This window comes from Myotis yumanensis, unplaced genomic scaffold (genome assembly GCF_028538775.1).
Source record: "Myotis yumanensis isolate MYYU_CA2020_CCGP unplaced genomic scaffold, mMyoYum1.0.hap1 SCAF_18, whole genome shotgun sequence".
NCBI classification, from domain to species: domain Eukaryota; kingdom Metazoa; phylum Chordata; class Mammalia; order Chiroptera; family Vespertilionidae; genus Myotis; species Myotis yumanensis.
The window spans coordinates 35,607,562-35,626,363 of NW_027223769.1; the positions used below are offsets into that span (position 1 = coordinate 35,607,562).

At 53.2% G+C, this 18,802-nt stretch overlaps 1 protein-coding gene and 1 non-coding gene across 2 annotated transcripts; one reads left to right on the plus strand and one right to left on the minus strand.

Annotated features, from left to right (window-relative positions):
- Positions 1-658: 658 nt before the first annotated feature.
- Positions 659-766, plus strand: LOC138997492 (U6 spliceosomal RNA). Its single transcript, XR_011468956.1, has one exon. It is a non-coding gene; the product is annotated as a U6 spliceosomal RNA (small nuclear RNA).
- A 10,696-nt stretch (positions 767-11,462) lies between these two features.
- On the minus strand, positions 11,463-16,636 carry IRX6 (iroquois homeobox 6). Its single transcript, XM_070398530.1, has 6 exons — positions 16,584-16,636; positions 15,348-15,605; positions 14,551-14,660; positions 14,033-14,346; positions 12,682-13,299; positions 11,463-11,742 (listed from the first exon to the last, which is right to left on the minus strand). Exons 1-6 carry the CDS (start codon positions 16,626-16,628, stop codon positions 11,738-11,740), a joined length of 1,350 nt encoding a protein of 449 aa, XP_070254631.1. The 5' UTR covers positions 16,629-16,636; the 3' UTR covers positions 11,463-11,737.
- Between the last annotated feature and the right edge of the window lie 2,166 nt (positions 16,637-18,802).

Consider the following 18,802-nt stretch of genomic DNA (forward strand, 5'->3'; position numbering starts at 1 on the left):
GAGGTAAGAGCTGCTGATGAAAGCCGCTCACTCCTGGGTGAGGGAGCAGGCCAGTCCCCCCGGAGGGGAAAAGCGTGGGAGTGAGACAATGCTTCGGTCTGAGAGCAACACCACGTGCCCAAGGCCCATCTTTGGGGAATGGCCCTTGGCTGACAGAACGGAGACCCCACCGTGAGGTGACCCATGAGATGGGACCTGGAGTCTGTACCGTGACCACAGCAGGGACCTGGAAGGCAGGCTGACGCTGCGGGTCACTCTCCCAGGGAGTCCAGCTGTCACAGCACAAGTTACAACAGTCGTCGCCAGTATTTGCGGAGCACTGGGTGCCAGCCCCGAGCTAAACACTGAACATTCATCACCGGCGTTCCTCCTCAGCTGGCAAACCACCGCCGCACAAGCTCAGCTCCAGTTTTATCCCATTTCACTTGAAGAAGATGAGGCTGGGGGAGATGAAGGCTGCTAAGTGGTGGGGCCAGAATACGAAGCCAGCTTGCTCTCCCTCCTATACTAGTATTTCTATTCTCCATCATGCCATCAAGCTGCCTCTTGACCAGCTGAGCATGTCAGGGTAGCCACACAGTAAGGGAAGGGTGGACATAAAGAGTGGGTAGCAATGCAATGTTTTTCTGCCTAAAAATTGACTGAAAAACTGTGAAAGGTGCTCGCTTCTGCAGCACATATACTAAAAATTGGAACGATACAGAGAAGATTAGCATGGCCCCTGCGCAAGGATGACACGCAAATTTGTGAAGCGTTCCATAAAAAACACACAAAACAAAACAAAACAAAACAAAAAACAAACAAACAAAAATTGTGGAAGTGGCCCAGATGGCATAGCTCAGTTGTTGAATGCTGACCTATGAACCAGGAAGTCACAGTTCGATTCCCTGGTCAGGGCACATGTCTGGGTTGCAAGCAGGGGGCGTGCAGGAGGCAGCTGATCAATGATTCTCTCTCATCATTGATGTTTCCCTCTCTCTCTCCCTCTCCCTTCCTTTCTGAAATCAATTAAAAAATATATATATTTTAAAAAGTGAAAGTGAGTCTATTTAAAGAAAATATCAAGTGAACATAGTATGCGTTTGGATATGGCCTGAGTCTTAAAGGAGAGGTGAGAACTGGCATTGGCCACGAAGCTCTGAAATGTACACAGCGGGTTCAGTAAGTGACACACGTCTGAGGGGCCACGGGGAATAATGAGGACTTTTTCCAATGTCCTGACACGTCCCCACGGTTAGGCCCAGCACCAGGCCCGATGGTGGCCGGCAGCCCTCTGACCTTGCCTCCGTGTCAATGTCAATAGCTGTTGTCCCCGGGCAGTGGGCCTCCTGTGTGGTACTTAGAGACTCTCTTTACGCACTTAAAAGGCATCATTAGTACCAAGTGGCCATTAAAGCCGTCTTGCTGATCAGAATGATTTTCTGAAGCAAATGCAGAGGAAACGTGTGCAGGGTTGAAGCCATTAGCTGCGACCACAGAAGGACTGACCGTGGGCAATGGTGCCATTAATCTTGATAAGGGGAAGTGTGAGCAATTCATAAAATCCACTTGGTGAGGTTTCTCCCTAAATGGACATCGAGTGAATGACCCCATGTCTTTGCTCCAGGTAAGAGGGACACGTATGAGCTGAGACATGGACTTGGCATGATGAGCCAGGCAGGCAGGCTGGGCTGCAGATTAGGGCACACAACGGTGATTCCAGACCTCACAGGGCAGGTGGGGGGGGGGGGGGGGGTGGGGCACGCCTATGGCAGGGGTAGTTGGGGTACAGCAGGAGAAGTTGCAGTTGGCATTTGATAGAATACTTGCTCTGGGCCAGGCACAATTCTAACGCTTTTCATAGTAACTGTTGAATCCTCACAACAGTCCTGCGAGGCAGGTACTATTCTTTCCATTTTAGAGATGAGGAAACTGAGACCCAGACAGGCTATGCCACTTGCCAAAGGTCGCACCGCTAGCAAATGGCAGAGCTGGGATTCAGAGCTGGGGAGTCTGGTCCTCACCCGTGTTCTGCACAGTGTGATCGGAGAGCAGATGCCCCCCGCCTCCTGCCATTGCGGGGTGGGTAGCCTGGGCTTTGGGGTCGCACGGACCTGGATGAAACCCCCAACTCTGCCACTTCCTGGCAGTTGGGCCTTGATCAAAGGACTTCACTTACTTCAGACTTAGTTTCCTGCTGTACAGAGGGGAGCGTTGTTCTGAGATTGTACGACGTGCCAGGCACTTCACAGCACCTGAGTCCGCGTCACTGCCCTCTCCTCCCACATCGGGGCTACACACACACACACACACACACACACACACACACACACACACACGGTCAGGCCAGGACGCTGATGGGGGAGTGTGATGGGCAGCCGGGTGCCTGCCCCAACCAGCACCATCTCTGTGTGTGGCTGGGGACTGGCCCAGACCATTGGCCAGAGAGACAGCACCCTCCTCCTGGTCGCCTGCTTCCTACCTGGCCTTGTGCTTCTTGGGTTCTGGGTTAGTGTCCTTTATGAACGGAATGTTTGGGATTCTCCAGAATCCACCTGGTGAAGCCCTAACCCCAATGAAACGGTATTTGGGCTCCTTCCCAAACCATGGGGGGAAATGTGCTTATTATACTTCATTGTACTGTGGGGAAACCTGAAAGATCCATAGATTTGAAGGGAAACTCATAGGCTTCTAGACTCTCAGTGGGCCAAGCCCTACCCCTCACCTCCACCCAGCTTCTAGAAAATTCCGGGGCTGGAAGGAGAAACAGCCTGGTTGTAGTGCCCTGGTTCTCAGCCTCGGCTGCACACTGGAATCACTTGGAAGCTTGAAAAACACTGCTGGGCCTCAGCCTTAGAGACTGGATTTAACTGGTCTGGGGGACAGCTTGGATAATGGTACTAAAAGTCAAAACAAAAGGAAACACCTCCCTGGCTGGCTGTAGGCCCCGCCAGGATGGAGGAGGACTTCTCCAGACTCATCATCATGGTCACTGTTGGCATCATTGCTCTAGGACAGGGTCTCCGAGGCGCTAAAATGAAGCCCATTTGGAGGCAGCCCCAGGCCACCAGGGAAGACACCCGTCTCTGATGATCTCACAACTCATAATCACCCTTTACATCAGTGGTTCTCAACCTTCTGGCCCTTTAAATACAGTTCCTCCTGTTGTGACCCAACCATAAAATTATTTTCGTTGCTACTTCATCACTGTCATGTTGCTACTGTGATGAATCGTCATGTAAATATCTGATCTGCAGGATGGTCTTAGGCGACCCCTGTGAAAGGGTCGTTTGACCGCCAAAGGGGTCTCGACCCACAGGTTGAGAACCGCTGCTATAGACCATGGTTCAGCTTCTCTCAACCTGGGCCCCTGGTGGCTGCCCCCCAGCTGATGGCAGGGACGCTTTAGCCATCAAGGGAGCGTGCAGGCCCAGCTCTTGCAGACTCAGCCCTGAGAAGGTCACCTCCCTGCATCTGCAGGCAGGCACTTCGCGCGCGCTCACAGGCCAGCTGTCGGTGGGCACCAGCAGGCTCAGCCTGGAGAGCAGGGCTGTACCCTCCTTCCCCTGGCTCTGGCGTTTAATCAAAACAGTATTCAAAATACGATTCTGGGAGATTATATGGGGAGCTTTGCAGGAGGGTCTTGGTGAAGGCAGAGAGGCAGAGATTGCTGCTGGGATAATCAGAGGCTCAGATGGGCCATTCCCAGGCCCATCACCGCCCCCCCCCCCCCCCCCCGCCCCCGCCGCAATGGAGATCTAGCCCATCCCTGTATTCAACAGCAGGGAGACCCAGAGGGGGGATGGGGCTGGTCCTTGGGGTGGATAGCCACTTTCTGGGACCCCAGGCTACTCTTTGGTTCTTCTCACACCCCACTGTCTCCAGGCAACCAGGCCCAGGTCTTGGGGACAGTCTTGGTTGCAGGCTCCTGCTATGGGTTGGGGGAGGCTGCTATGATTTGGAGGATGCAGGTGAGGCTAGGCTTCCCAGACAAGAGATGGAGAGACACCCTCCTGAGGTCCTGGTGGTGAGGCCGGGCGGCTCAGGTGGGCTTTCTTCCCCAAGGCTCACTGTTCCTGGAAAAGGCTGACTGGCTGGAGGCCGTGTGAGGGTCAGATCTGCCCCCCCATCCTCCATCCTTTACTCCCTGATCAGCCACCTGCCTCTGCCTTGGGTGGGTGCCTTCTCTGGGGCCTTCACTTTCCCCATCTGCTGTGAGTGCCGACTCAGGGTGGTGCTGAGGGGCCTCTCTGGCCACAGGATGGCTAGCTGGGGCCCCACACCCAACGGGATCCCAGGAACAAGCCTCTGTGTGTGGGGGGGTGTCTACATAGTCTCTAAGGAGGAGGCATGGTTGAGAGCGCCTTGAAAGAAACCTCTAGCTAATGCTCTTTATTACAAGCCTTAATCCTGCAAAGCCGACTGGAAATAATGTTTATCTTTTCGCAGTTTAATTTTCCGGACCCTAAGCCACGGGTCAGTGAGGGTGGCTGGAGGGTCCCCCGGGAGCCGGGGCAGGCGCATCTGTGTCCAGAAGCAGAAGGAATGCAGGGAGGGGACTTCCCAGAGGAAGCGTGTGTGTGTGTGTGTGTGTGTGTGTGTGTGTGTTGGGGGGAGGGGAGGAGGAACCAAAGGACCCTGAGTGGAATGTTGAGGTCCCTCCCAGCACAGACTCTGTGACCCTGAGCCAGTCCCTTGCCCTCCCATTTGGCCTCCGTTTCCTCATCTGAGAAAGGGCTTTGGGTCATGGTCTTTAAGAAAGATTTTGCACTTGGCTTTGAACAGTGGCTGGACACAGATGAGGACCGGAGAAGATCCTCAGAGTGGAAGGGGGAGAAGCAGTCTCCTCCCGGATGAAAAAAGAGTGGGGCTTCCACATGGCTCCCAGGAGCTGGTGTCATGATGTGTTTCAACATAGAGGAGAAATAAATCACTCTCTGGGCTGTCTTTATCTAAGATATTTGTTAGGGAAGGATTAATTGAATCTTTTTATATATACCTGTATATATGTCATTGAAAAATCCGCATTATTAACCAGCATATATTAGGAAAAATCCGTATTATTAACCGGTGCGCCTGGTAAATAGTTCATTGAAAAATCCACATTATTAACCGGTGCACCTGCTAATAGTCGTACCTGCTAATAATGCGGATTTTTTCATAAATATTTACCGGTTAGTAGTGCAAATTTTAAAATAAACATTTACCGGTTAGTACTGCGGATTTAAAAATAAATATTTACCGGCTAGTACTGCGGATTTAAAAATAAATATTTACCGGTTAGTACTGCGGATTTAAAAATAAATATTTACCGGTTAGTAGTGCGGATTTAAAAATAAATATTTACCGGTTAGTACTGCGGATTTGAAAATAAATATTTACCGGTTAGTACTGCGGATTTGAAAATAAATATTTACCGGTTAGTGGTGCGGATTTGAAAAAAATATTTACCGGTTAGTGGTGCGGATTTGAAAATAATATTTACCGGTTAGTGGTGCGGATTTAAAAAAAAATATTTACCGGTTAGTGGTGCGGATTTTAAAATAATATTTACCGGTTAGTGGTGCGGATTTTAAAATAATATTTACCGGTTAGTGGTGCGGATTTAAAAAAAAATATTTACCGGTTAGTGGTGCGGATTTGAAAATAAATATTTACCGGTTAGTACTGCGGATTTGAAAATAATATTTACCGGTTAGTGGTGCGGATTTGAAAATAATATTTACCGGTTAGTGGTGCGGATTTTAAAATAAATATTTACCGGTTAGTGGTGCGGATTTGAAAATAATATTTACCGGTTAGTGGTGCGGATTTGAAAATAATATTTACCGGTTAGTGGTGCGGATTTGAAAATAATATTTACCGGTTAGTGGTGCGGATTTTAAAATAAATATTTACCGGTTAGTGGTGCGGATTTAAAAATAATATTTACCGGTTAGTGGTGCGGATTTGAAAATAATATTTACCGGTTAGTGGTGCGGATTTGAAAATAATATTTACCGGTTAGTGGTGCGGATTTAAAAAAAAAAATTTACCGGTTAGTGGTGCGGATTTGAAAATAATATTTACCGGTTAGTGGTGCGGATTTGAAAATAATATTTACCGGTTAGTGGTGCGGATTTGAAAATAAATATTTACCGGTTAGTGGTGCGGATTTTAAAATAATATTTACCGGTTAGTGGTGCGGATTTGAAAATAATATTTACCGGTTAGTGGTGCGGATTTTAAAATAAATATTTACCGGTTAGTGGTGCGGATTTGAAAATAATATTTACCGGTTAGTGGTGCGGATTTGAAAATAATATTTACCGGTTAGTGGTGCGGATTTGAAAATAATATTTACCGGTTAGTGGTGCGGATTTTAAAATAAATATTTACCGGTTAGTGGTGCGGATTTAAAAATAATATTTACCGGTTAGTGGTGCGGATTTGAAAATAATATTTACCGGTTAGTGGTGCGGATTTGAAAATAATATTTACCGGTTAGTGGTGCGGATTTAAAAAAAAAAATTTACCGGTTAGTGGTGCGGATTTGAAAATAATATTTACCGGTTAGTGGTGCGGATTTGAAAATAATATTTACCGGTTAGTGGTGCGGATTTGAAAATAAATATTTACCGGTTAGTGGTGCGGATTTGAAAATAATATTTACCGGTTAGTGGTGCGGATTTGAAAATAATATTTACCGGTTAGTGGTGCGGATTTTAAAATAAATATTTACCGGTTAGTGGTGCGGATTTAAAAATAATATTTACCGGTTAGTGGTGCGGATTTGAAAATAATATTTACCGGTTAGTGGTGCGGATTTGAAAAAAAATATTTACCGGTTAGTGGTGCGGATTTGAAAATAATATTTACCGGTTAGTGGTGCGGATTTGAAAATAATATTTACCGGTTAGTGGTGCGGATTTTAAAATAAATATTTACCGGTTAGTGGTGCGGATTTGAAAATAATATTTACCGGTTAGTGGTGCGGATTTGAAAATAATATTTACCGGTTAGTGGTGCGGATTTGAAAATAATATTTACCGGTTAGTGGTGCGGATTTGAAAATAAATATTTACCGGTTAGTGGTGCGGATTTAAAAATAATATTTACCGGTTAGTGGTGCGGATTTGAAAATAATATTTACCGGTTAGTGGTGCGGATTTGAAAAAAAATATTTACCGGTTAGTGGTGCGGATTTGAAAATAATATTTACCGGTTAGTGGTGCGGATTTGAAAATAATATTTACCGGTTAGTGGTGCGGATTTTAAAATAAATATTTACCGGTTAGTGGTGCGGATTTGAAAATAATATTTACCGGTTAGTGGTGCGGATTTGAAAATAATATTTACCGGTTAGTGGTGCGGATTTAAAAAAAAAAATTTACCGGTTAGTGGTGCGGATTTGAAAATAATATTTACCGGTTAGTGGTGCGGATTTGAAAATAATATTTACCGGTTAGTGGTGCGGATTTGAAAATAATATTTACCGGTTAGTGGTGCGGATTTGAAAATAAATATTTACCGGTTAGTGGTGCGGATTTGAAAATAATATTTACCGGTTAGTGGTGCGGATTTGAAAAAAAATATTTACCGGTTAGTGGTGCGGATTTAAAAAAAAATATTTACCGGTTAGTGGTGCGGATTTGAAAATAATATTTACCGGTTAGTGGTGCGGATTTGAAAATAATATTTACCGGTTAGTGGTGCGGATTTAAAAATAAATATTTACCGGTTAGTGGTGCGGATTTAAAAATAATATTTACCGGTTAGTGGTGCGGATTTGAAAATAATATTTACCGGTTAGTGGTGCGGATTTGAAAATAATATTTACCGGTTAGTGGTGCGGATTTGAAAATAAATATTTACCGGTTAGTGGTGCGGATTTGAAAATAAATATTTACCGGTTAGTGGTGCGGATTTAAAAATAATATTTACCGGTTAGTGGTGCGGATTTGAAAATAATATTTACCGGTTAGTGGTGCGGATTTGAAAATAAATATTTACCGGTTAGTGGTGCGGATTTGAAAATAATATTTACCGGTTAGTGGTGCGGATTTTAAAATAAATATTTACCGGTTAGTGGTGCGGATTTGAAAATAATATTTACCGGTTAGTGGTGCGGATTTGAAAATAATATTTACCGGTTAGTGGTGCGGATTTGAAAATAATATTTACCGGTTAGTGGTGCGGATTTAAAAAAAAAAATTTACCGGTTAGTGGTGCGGATTTGAAAATAATATTTACCGGTTAGTGGTGCGGATTTGAAAAAAAATATTTACCGGTTAGTGGTGCGGATTTGAAAATAATATTTACCGGTTAGTGGTGCGGATTTAAAAAAAAATATTTACTGGTTAGTGGTGCGGATTTAAAAAAAAATATTTACCGGTTAGTGGTGCGGATTTGAAAATAATATTTACCGGTTAGTGGTGCGGATTTGAAAATAATATTTACCGGTTAGTGGTGCGGATTTTAAAATAAATATTTACCGGTTAGTGGTGCGGATTTAAAAATAATATTTACCGGTTAGTGGTGCGGATTTGAAAATAATATTTACCGGTTAGTGGTGCGGATTTGAAAAAAAATATTTACCGGTTAGTGGTGCGGATTTGAAAATAATATTTACCGGTTAGTGGTGCGGATTTGAAAATAATATTTACCGGTTAGTGGTGCGGATTTGAAAATAATATTTACCGGTTAGTGGTGCGGATTTTAAAATAAATATTTACCGGTTAGTGGTGCGGATTTGAAAATAATATTTACCGGTTAGTGGTGCGGATTTAAAAAAAAATATTTACCGGTTAGTGGTGCGGATTTAAAAATAATATTTACCGGTTAGTGGTGCGGATTTAAAAAAAAATATTTACCGGTTAGTGGTGCGGATTTAAAAAAAAATATTTACCGGTTAGTGGTGCGGATTTAAAAATAATATTTACCGGTTAGTGGTGCGGATTTAAAAAAAAATATTTACCGGTTAGTGGTGCGGATTTAAAAAAAAATATTTACCGGTTAGTAGTGCGGATTTTAAAATAAATATTTACCAGTAATTCGGATCCCTCTTCCTGGTTTGCAGATGGTCACCTTCTTGATGAAACAGGAATTTGGGGGGTAAAATAGGACAGGTTTAGGAAATTTTGGAAATTAAGGGGACCATGGAGGAAGCACAGGGCTGCAGAGCAGGAGAAGGTATATTTCCATAAAATAAGGAAGCTGAAAAGCTGCAACAGGTACATTTCCATAGAATGAGGGAGCTGGGAACAGCAAACGGTCTATAGTTACAAAATAAAGAGAAGGAAGCCCTTTATCCAGAAGGAAAAGAAGAAAGCCCAAAGGGACTAGGAAAACAATAAGGAAGGAGAGGGGGAGAACTTCACATGTCCCAGGTGAAGTTCGACCTTTGAGCCTAGAGTTACTGTAGTAACCAGTCTGGGGGAATAGTGACCAATCAGAGGGAATATCAAGGCACCAGGCTCATGGGAACTCTCAAATTTATAGCCCTTTGGTCAGAAGTTCAGGCGACGTGAGGATCCCTCAAAATTGTGGCTGGTGCAATCAATGACCCTCTCTCATCATTGATGTTTCTGTTTCTCCCTCTCCCTTCATCTCTGAAATCAATAAAAAAAATATTTTAAAAAAATTGTGGCTGGTGTCTGAAGTGAGGGCAGTCTTACTGGGGACAGTGCTCTGACCCTGTAGAGCCGGCACTAATTCCAGGTCCTGTCACATTGCATTGGGCTCCAATTGTGCTAAGATCTGTGAGTGCCTGAGTTGGACTTTATTTGGTTGGTGGCTGGAAGTCATAGGAAGTTTATGAGAAGATGACTGGCAGGATTAGTAACTGGGGTCCTGGAAAAAATAATATGGCAGAGACTGATGTTGGGCAGAATTCTCCCTGAGTCCCAGGCCCCCTGGGTCACACAATCTCAATTTTGACGTGGGATGCTGGTCACCAAAGATGTTTCCTTTTCAAAAAATAAAGAGCAGCGATAAAGCAGGTCGCACAGATTTTCAGTCGAAGGTGTGTGCGAGTCACAAAGTTCATGCTTGTGTTATTATGTATTAATTATTGTATTACTTTTTCATGCGACCAACTGTTGTTATATTGTTACTATGCTTTACTGGAAAACTACTGTTGCCCCACCCTGTACCTTGGTGGGGTTGGAGCCACCCCAAGCTAGGCCAGCCAGGGAGCTGCAGAAATGCTCGCTCCTGGGAGCAGAAGGTCAGTTGTATCTTCCGCCTTCACCCACTGCAGACACTGAAATTCATGTAAGAGGCTTGGATGCACACCTAGCCCAAGGCTTCTCTTTAAAGCACAAGGGGTGTGGCAGCAAGATCAGGGCACAGCTGGGGGGGGAGGGGCGGGAGAGGGGGGTCAGGGAGGTAGCCTGCCGCCTGTCCCCCAGTTTAACCACCCCCTTCCTTTGCAGCCTCCACGGGTCTTAAAATCTCTCTCCCTCCCTTCCCACCCAGGACACGGACCCTCTCCACCCCAGACTCCGGGGACTGGCTGGCTGGCACCCGTGCGGGTCTGAAAGGCCATTCCCCCCCACCAGGGCGGGTCCGGAGGAGGCCCAGCTGCTCAAGGGTCAAGCCCACGGGCGCACACCCCAGCTGCCATCCCTGCTCCCATCCGCTCCCCGGAGCTCCCCACTAGGCCCCGGATACTCCTCCCTCTGTCCCCTGAGCATCTGTGAGCTCGCGCTGGCTGAAACCGAAGCCACTGCGCCCAGACGCACGCACTCTGGCGCTGCACGGGCGTCTTGAAATCTTTCATTCCTCCGCACCCCAGCCCTGCTCCCCACACTGAGGGACCAAGCCCCCTTCCCCGCCCGCCCGCTTCCATTGGTGGGCCCGGACCGGAAGTGTTTGCTGACACCGGTTTAAGAAAAGAATAACCCGTCTGGCCTCCGGCTGGCCTGGCCAGATGTCAGACCTCGCCTTTCCGTCCCATCCCAGGAGTGCCGGGTCCCAGCGCCCAGTGCCAGGGGACCCTCCTTGTCCCATCCTCCCAGTGAACTTAAAACCCAAGTACGAGGGGAACACATGCAGCTTCCAGACAAGCAGCTCCCACCATTCCTGACCTCGCAGCTGCAATCCGCACCTGCGGCGCCCAGGAATCAGCCTGGAGACAGCCGGGCGGGCGCAGGGAGCTGGGTACGCGCGCCCAGTCTACTGCGAGGTACGCGAGGGCTGAGCTGCAGGCGCCCGGGCCTTGGCCCAAACCTTGTCAATTTCTCTCCCAGAAACTGGGGACTGAGGTCTGCAGCCCACACCGCCCTGTCCCCGCAACCCCTGGCCACTTTCCGTCCTCCCCCACCTCTCCAATCGCCCCGCTCACAGAGGCCACACAGCTTAGTCCGGCTTGTTTATTTTTAAGGACACAAGAAATTGGGGGGTAGGAGGGGGGGTAGACATAGGTGATCCTTAGGGGCCAGGTCAGCGTGGAAGTTACAAAGTGAGGGGGCGGGGGTGACGGGGGGGAGGGAGCAGCTCAGACCCTGAATCCAGAGGCGAGAGGCAGACTCGCCCCGCCTCCCCCAAGGTAATCTACCACTTCCTCTGGGATCTGAGGTGCCGCCCCTCTGCCCTCACTCCCAGCTCCGCGTGCAAGGAGAGCCTGCGGGAGGGGTTGGTTTCTGTGTGTCTGTCCGTCTCTTACGCGCAGGGAGAGTCCCCAGTTCCTGGTGAGGTCTCCCCGCTTCTTGGAGGGAAGGTGAGCTGGGAAAGGAGGGCTGTTTTCCAGGATGCTTCCGCAAATCGCGCCGGGGCGCTAACCTGCTGAGAGAGGAAAGGTTGATTAAAACCCGGCGGCCGCTGGGTGGCGATTCCTGGAATAATTGGAGGTCAGGGGTGCCTCATCCTCAGGGAATCAAAGGTCTAGAAGCAATTGGCTCGCCAGAGGTAACACTCGGACCCCTTTGTGTGTAAATTCAAATAACAATGTAACCCAATTTCCTAAACCCGCAACTAATCCTGAGAGAAATGACTACAAAGAGCAGAATCTGACAGTAATTGCTGGAGGCTGCCAATTTCTTGGGGAATGGCCTTTTGTGGGGGTGAAATTTCCTCCCTCCAGGCCTGGCCAGGGAACCAGTGGGGAGGGGGGAGAGGGAAGGAGACACGGATTGGCAGTCACACCCTGCTTAGGGGTGATCTTGGGGCTGAGTGCGCTCCAAGGACATCACCAACCCCCACCCCCCTCCCGTGTCTGTGGGCTGTAGAGAGGATTGGAAGTTTCTTAAGCATCGGCCTTGCAAACTGTGTGCGTCTGGCCCTGCCCTTCACACTTTCCAGGGAGCCCAGGTGCCTGCCCAGCCCCAGCAAGGCAGGGGCTCACTACCCTCCTCCAAAGGGCGGGCAGGGGGCCAGGGCACCTGTGCCAGAGGGTCGTGATGGTGCCCACCTGGTGCACTTGGCAGGTCACTGGGTGCCAGTGCAGAGGGGTAGGTTGCCCATCTCCTCAGTGACTTTCTAGGTGACCCCAGGCATGTCACTGACTCACTCGGAGTGTATTACTATTATTTGGCTTTATAATGAGGGAACGCTAGAACCGCTGTCTCTAAGCTTCCGTTTCAAAGAGTGCTGTGGGACCATCTCGTGCCAGGTGGACCCCGGCCGTGCCCAAGGGTCCGCCCGAGAGGGCATGCCATGGCTGGGCAGCACAAGGGCAGGCGTCTTTTGGACACAGTCCCAGCGCCATTGGGGGCCCACTACCTTCTGCTCCCGACGGGTACTGGCACTGCCCTGCTGGCTCCCTCCGCCGCGGGCACGGGGCGCAGCTCAGGGGCAGCCCCTGCATCGCAAACGTGGGCTTTCCAAAGGCTTTGGCTACGCGGCCGGGCTCGTTGCGCGCGGAGTCTCTGAGGACCGGGGGTCGCCCGCCGGAGCCTGCAGGCTGTCGGAGAATCAGGCAGCACTCGGGGCTTCGCGGCTTGGGCGGGGTGGGAGGTGCCCCTTGGACAGCACTGGCGGTGGCCGTGTGCGCCAGAGACCAGATGCGCGGCTTCTGGCTGCAGGGGTAGTGCGTGGTCAGGGTGGGGGCCCCTGGCTCCGCCCGGAGGAAGTCATTGTCTCCCGATCCGGGGGGCTCATGGAAGGAGAAGCGGGGCGCCGCCAGGCCGCACTCCCTGCGCTCCCGCCGGCCCATTGGAGCCGCGGCGCATGGCGTCGCCCGCGCCTGCGCGTCCTTGTGGAACTCAGCGAGCCTGTCCGTAGCTGGGACCGCTGCCTCCTCTTCTTCCTCTTCTTCTTCCTCCTCCTCCCCCTCTTCTTCCTCCAGGTCCTCCGGGTCACTCAGCCGGAATCCCCGAGCTTCCCGGCTCGCAGCGAGGTCTGCAGGACATCAGGAGGGAGTGAGAAAAGCGCCAGGCCCCCAGGGAAATCCGCGGGAGTGCCCATCCCCAGAAGCTTTTAGCGAGATGCGCCCTGCTCTCAGGGCATTCTGGGAGTAATCCACCAGGCTGACCACACCAGCCCTCACCCTGGCCCCAGGGAGAGAACGCCAGCCCCAGCCTTGACCCCACCCCACCCCACCCCACCCCACTGCCATCTCCTCCTCTCCATTCGCCCCCAGGCCAGGGGATCCCACACCGTGTTGCTGTCGCTAAGACCTGGGTCTCTGTCTCTCAACCATATAAAGGCAAAGGGATAATCTCTCCCGCATTTCCACGCGCACAGGTGGCTGGTGGGTAGGATGTGATTCAGCACATATGGACGAAGGGCTAAGGATGTGCCAGACATCACCTAGGCATTCATTCAGGGAAAGGGCTTCTGGAGGCACTGAGGTTCTTGAAGGGGTCACAGTGCAGAAGGTGGCGAAGGAAATAGGAGGGGCTGGCCACAGAGAAGAACTAGAGGCTGCGCTGGCTTAGGCGGCCAGGAAGAGCCCTGCAGAGGTGGCACTTTAAAGTCCAGAAGAAACTGGTTCTGTAGGGAAGGCGGGACAGAGGGTACCAGCAGGCACCGGCCCTGAGGCCTGCAGGGGATGCACGAGCCAGGGTCAGCGAGCAGTGCCTTCCATGAAAGCTACCCCGCAGGCAGCTGGGGTGGTGCTCACTGCTGGTACCTTTGGTGTCGCCGCCGTGTAGGCAGCCCAGCGACTCCTCGGCCCCATCCTCCGCCTTCCTCTCCTCCCCGCCTTTGTTCTTGGGCGCCCAGGTCATCTTGTTCTCCTTCTTGAGGCGCCGGCGCGCGTTGGCGAACCAGGTGGACACCTGGGTGAGGGTCATCTTGGTGATGATGGCCAGCATGATCTTCTCGCCCTTGGTGGGGTAGGGGTTCTTGCGGTGCTCGTGGAGCCAGGCCTTGAGCGTGCTCGTGGTTTCCCGGGTGGCGTTCTTCCTGCGCCCGGCACCGGTCAACTCCACGGCGCTGCCGTACCTGCGGGGAGAGAACCCGGCTCACGGTCCTGGGGCCGGCAACCTGGGGCAGCAGGCCAGAGAGGGCATGTCACCTGGGAATGGGCTCTGCGCCCGTCCCTCCCCGATCATCCCCCCTTCCCACTCACTGCCCAGATCAGCCCTACCGGGGCAGTGGACGGGGCAGGACTTTCCATGCCAGCCACCAGTGCCCCCCACACCTTACCGGTCATAGGGGTATTGCCCCAGAGTCGGCTCATAGGGACAATAGGCTCCCGGTTGGGACAGGCTGGGTGTGAAGTTCCCTGCAGTCTCCTTAAATTCATACTGTGCGTTCTGGTGGGGGAGGGAGACAGAATTCAGTTCTCCCACCATGTGGGGAGGAGACGAGGCGGGGCAGTTGCTAAGGGTGTAAACTCCAGGAGTCTGGTCTGGTTTAAATTCCAGTACCCACGACCTCGCATTGGTGGTGTGATCTTGGGAAGTTGCTAACCACTCCATGCCTCCGCTTCCCCTTGCTAACTGGGGATCATAATAATGGTCCCTATAGGCTATTGAAGAAGAGCGCGGGGCAGAATTCCTGGTGCAGCATAAGCAGTAGTTACATGTTAGCGGTGATTATTACTGTTACCCCTTGTGTGTCCCTCCCCTCCCCCCACCAGCTGGGGGACTTCCCTGCCTCAGTTTCCAGCAGAGCTGGTCCCTGACCCTGGGTATCTCGGTGACTCTGGGTAAGGTATTGACCTCAGCTTCCTCAGCGGCACATTGAGGAACGTGATGACTTGCCCACCTCGTGTATGAATAGAGATGCAAATGTTTCCTAAGCAGCACGGGCTTCTGCAAACTGCAACATGGTGCAAAGATGGGTTTTTCCCCTTCTCACAATCCTAACCACTGCCTGTCCTCGGAGTTGGGCGTCCTTCCTAGATGTCACAATGGATTTCACCAGCAGCTGCTGGAGCTTCTCCCTCTGGGCGGGTGGGTTCTGGCGCACAGACCCAGGCTCCCACCCCTTGCACTCACCAGAGCCCCGTACAGCGCGGGTGGCTCCGGGCTGTAAGGCAGGTACCCAGGGTAGCTCTGAGCAGCTGCAGCGGCCGCGTAGGGGGCTCCATAGATGCCCAAGGCCGTGCCCAGCTCCGGCCGCGCACTGCCCAGCAGCCGGCTATCGTAGGGTGCTAAGCAGAGAGCCGCCGCCGGGGTGGAGCCCGAGGCCACGTCTGGGACAGAGCTCGGGGAGGATTCGCAGCAAGTGGCGCTGGAATTTGCAGACACCAGAAACTGCGGGGGCGAGAGAGAAGGCATGGGAGGTCAGAGACCCGGACGCGGGACCGCTCCTTCATTCCACATCACCTAAATGCCACCGCGTGCCGAGCATTCTGCCCAGCACTGAACAGGAATGATCCGAAGACACGATTCATCTAAACTGCCCTTAGAGACACTCCTAAGCCTTTGCTAGGGCTTCAGGTTCCCAAGGGTCCGGCCATGGAGGACATCCGCAAACCCACCCGGCTGGTTCCCTCACAGACCCCCGCCCCTTCCCCATCACAGGGTCCTGCAAAGGCAGAGCTAGAAGTTGGCCTTGGAGACCTTCGTCACGTCTCACACAGACAGACACACATTTCACAGAAAGGGCATGAGGACCCCAGTAAGTGCAGACCGGCCCAAGGTCACCCAGTGGGTCAGAGGTCAGGCAGGGACTAGACCCCAGGAAGATACACCCCACAGTCTGGAGAGAAACTGGAGAACAGTGGTGGGCGTCCCCAGAATTCCTCCAGGAAACCCTGGGCCCTGCACAACACCCACACTGGCCTGTGAAACTGAAGGAACCAGAAGCTGAGAGCTTGGACCGACCCAAGGAAGGGGGAAGACAAGAACAGAGGTCAACCACGAACAGCAGCAGGACAGTTGTGCGACGGACAGCGTCCTGGACTGGGAGTCTCCTTTCCTGAGACCCTCCTGGCCGCCTCGGAGGCTATCTGCACAGTAAGGAGGCCTGTCCGGCAGCTCTCAGAGGCCCCATCCTCCTCGCTGAGCGCAGGGTCAGAGGGTCCAAGTTTCGGGTCACCCGATTTTCCAGCTTGCGCTGGGGGAGTGGAAGGTTCCCGCCTAGGACCTGAGGATGTCAGAGTTACCTGGTCCCTGCTGCCTCTGGTTTCCCCGGAGACCCACTCGAGAGGAGGGCGCTTAGGGACAGGCGGGTGCACTGGGTACCCCTTCCATCCAGTCGTCCCCACCCCCCAAGGAGGCGCCTCTTACCTGGGAAGCGCTGCCATACGGGTGTCCAAAGTGCGGGAAGGCCATGGTGGCTGTGCCTGGCTCGCCTCCCTCTTCTTTAGCTTGTTCCCGCCTCAGCCCCCGCGCGGTCCTGCCTCAGTTCCTTACGCGGCTGCGGGTGCCCAGCGTCGGGTCCTCCGCTCGCTCGGCGTTACTGGAGGCAGAGCCAAGGGCAGACCGGCCGCCAAGCCCTGCGCTCTAGAAGGTGCTCCACCAGCTCCCCAGGTCCGGAAGACAGAAGGGCCCATGGATGAGCCGGGGAAGGGAGAGGATGCTAGTTCCCAAAGACGCGCGGTGTCGAGGCCAGGTGAGGCGCGGCGCGGGCTAGGCTGTGCTGCTCCGGAGGTGTCCAAGGTGGCCAGAGGCTCAAGGTGACGTCACGGTAATCCCGGGCCGCCAGGCGGGCCCCCGGGCCCTGGGGCCCCGGGCCACCCAATGCGCCGAGCGCAGCCAGCCCGTGCGCGCGCGCGCACTCCCACCCACTTATTCCTTATTCCGGGAGGTTTGTGCAGCTGGTGAGGAATGTCAGAGACCCTGACCCTCTCAGCTTGGCGCTGGATCCTACCCCTTTTCGCTTTACATTCACGCGCGCGCGCAAACAGACAACCTCTCCAAATTACCCGGGAGAAGTGGGAGAAACGCCTCCCTCTGCGCCGCTCAGGCCCCGGGCGCAGCGCGCTCACCTCCTCCCGGCGGCCCGGAGGAGGAGAGAAGCAACCTAGGCGGCGAGGGAGGAGAGAATACAAAAGAAGGCACAGGAGGAAAGAGAGGAGAAAAGTGGGGGAGAAATGCAAGAGGGAGAAGGCGGAGGGTAGAGAAGAGCCTAAGTGAGCAGAGGCGCGCTGGGGCGGGGAGGGAGCCGGGGCGGGAGCAGGCTGGGCGGCGGTTGCACAGCGGCAGGTGGAGGGAGCGGAGGACCCAGAGAAGTCTCCAGCCGGCTTCCCCGCCCTCCGCGGCAACAAAGTTTGTTCGTGCCCCAAGCCTCCGAGGTCCTTGGGGCAGCGCTGGGCGGCGTGGGTGAACCCCACTGGCCTGCCCGTCTTTGTCCTCGGGGATCCGGCTCTGCTCTCCAGTCTCCCCCCAAATCTAGCTGGATTCAGGCTCTCTACGCCCTGGCCTTTGCCAGGGCCTCGACCCCGGGCTTCTCTGCCCCCCTGCCCCTCGAATGGGCCAAATAGCGCCCCCTCGAGGCCCAGGTTCAGGCGCCCCCAGAATCTACCTGGAAACGCGCCAAGTCTGACCCCTGGCATCTGCAGACCTCGAGCTGAGACCCCGGGGCACCTCCTCGGAAGGGAGGCTCAGCCGCCTCCCGCGCACCGCCTGCTGTGTCCACCCGGGAGCGGGAGCCGCAGGAGGGCGCCGGGCCGGGCTGCAGCGGCTGCGCTCCGCGGGGGGGTGGCGCTGGCGAGCCGCGGTGGAGCTGCCGGTTCTCCGCTTTGCGCCTGGACGCCTGGCTGGGCCTAGGGGTCTGACCAGCCCCTTCGTCCCGGGGGCCCTCCAGGGGGCACTGATGGGGGAAGGAACTCTTCGGGGCCTGGGAAGGGGTAGCTACGTCCTCCATGCCTGCCCGGGGAGAGCGCTCTAGTTTGCGAGCGCCGTAGACTCCGCACCGCACCCCCGAAGGCTCAACCCCTAGGCCCGGAGCAACCTCCCTCGAGGGCCTCCAACCCGCGGAAAGGGACGGCCCTTCCCGAGGGCGCTGGCGGCTGCTGCCCGAATGCCCGGCGAGCGCTGGCTTTGCGATTTGCAGGCCAACGACCTCAGGAAGCCTGGCCTTCCACCTGCGGGCTCACCACGACTTACAGTTTACAAACGCCCTTCCCGGCCCTCGGGGCACCGCGGGAGGAGTGGGGGCGGGGAGGGTTGGTCCAAGGGCTCCGCTTTATTTTCGAGCTGAAACGCAAGAACATCTGGCCCAGAGGTTAGGGACAGCCTGTCTCCCTGCCCTGGGTCCTTGCGAGGCCAGGAGGGAGCGCAGGGGCAGGGCAGGGGCTGGGCCCTGGTTGCCTCTGGCACTAGCGGAAGGGACTGGTGGGCCCCCGGAGCCAGACACCCCTTTAGAGCGCCATCCCCGGCTCCCCTTTTTCTCTTCTCGGGTTCTGCAGAACGTGGGGGGCGGGGGGCGCTTAAAGAAGCCTCGAACCAAGCCGCAGCCCCCCCACCCCCCCAACTGAGACAAGCTCCTTTCTAAACGTGAGCAA

Bases quoted from the DNA above. Each gene is read 5' to 3' on its own strand.
- IRX6 (XM_070398530.1), bottom strand. From the start codon at position 16,628: ATGGCCTTCCCGCACTTTGGACACCCGTATGGCAGCGCTTCCCAG. The intron at 15,606-16,583 runs GTAAGAGGCGCC...TCGCCCCCGCAG, and splicing joins CGTATGGCAGCGCTTCCCAG to TTTCTGGTGTCTGCAAATTC. The intron at 14,661-15,347 runs GTGAGTGCAAGG...CTCCCCCACCAG, and splicing joins CCGCGCTGTACGGGGCTCTG to AACGCACAGTATGAATTTAA.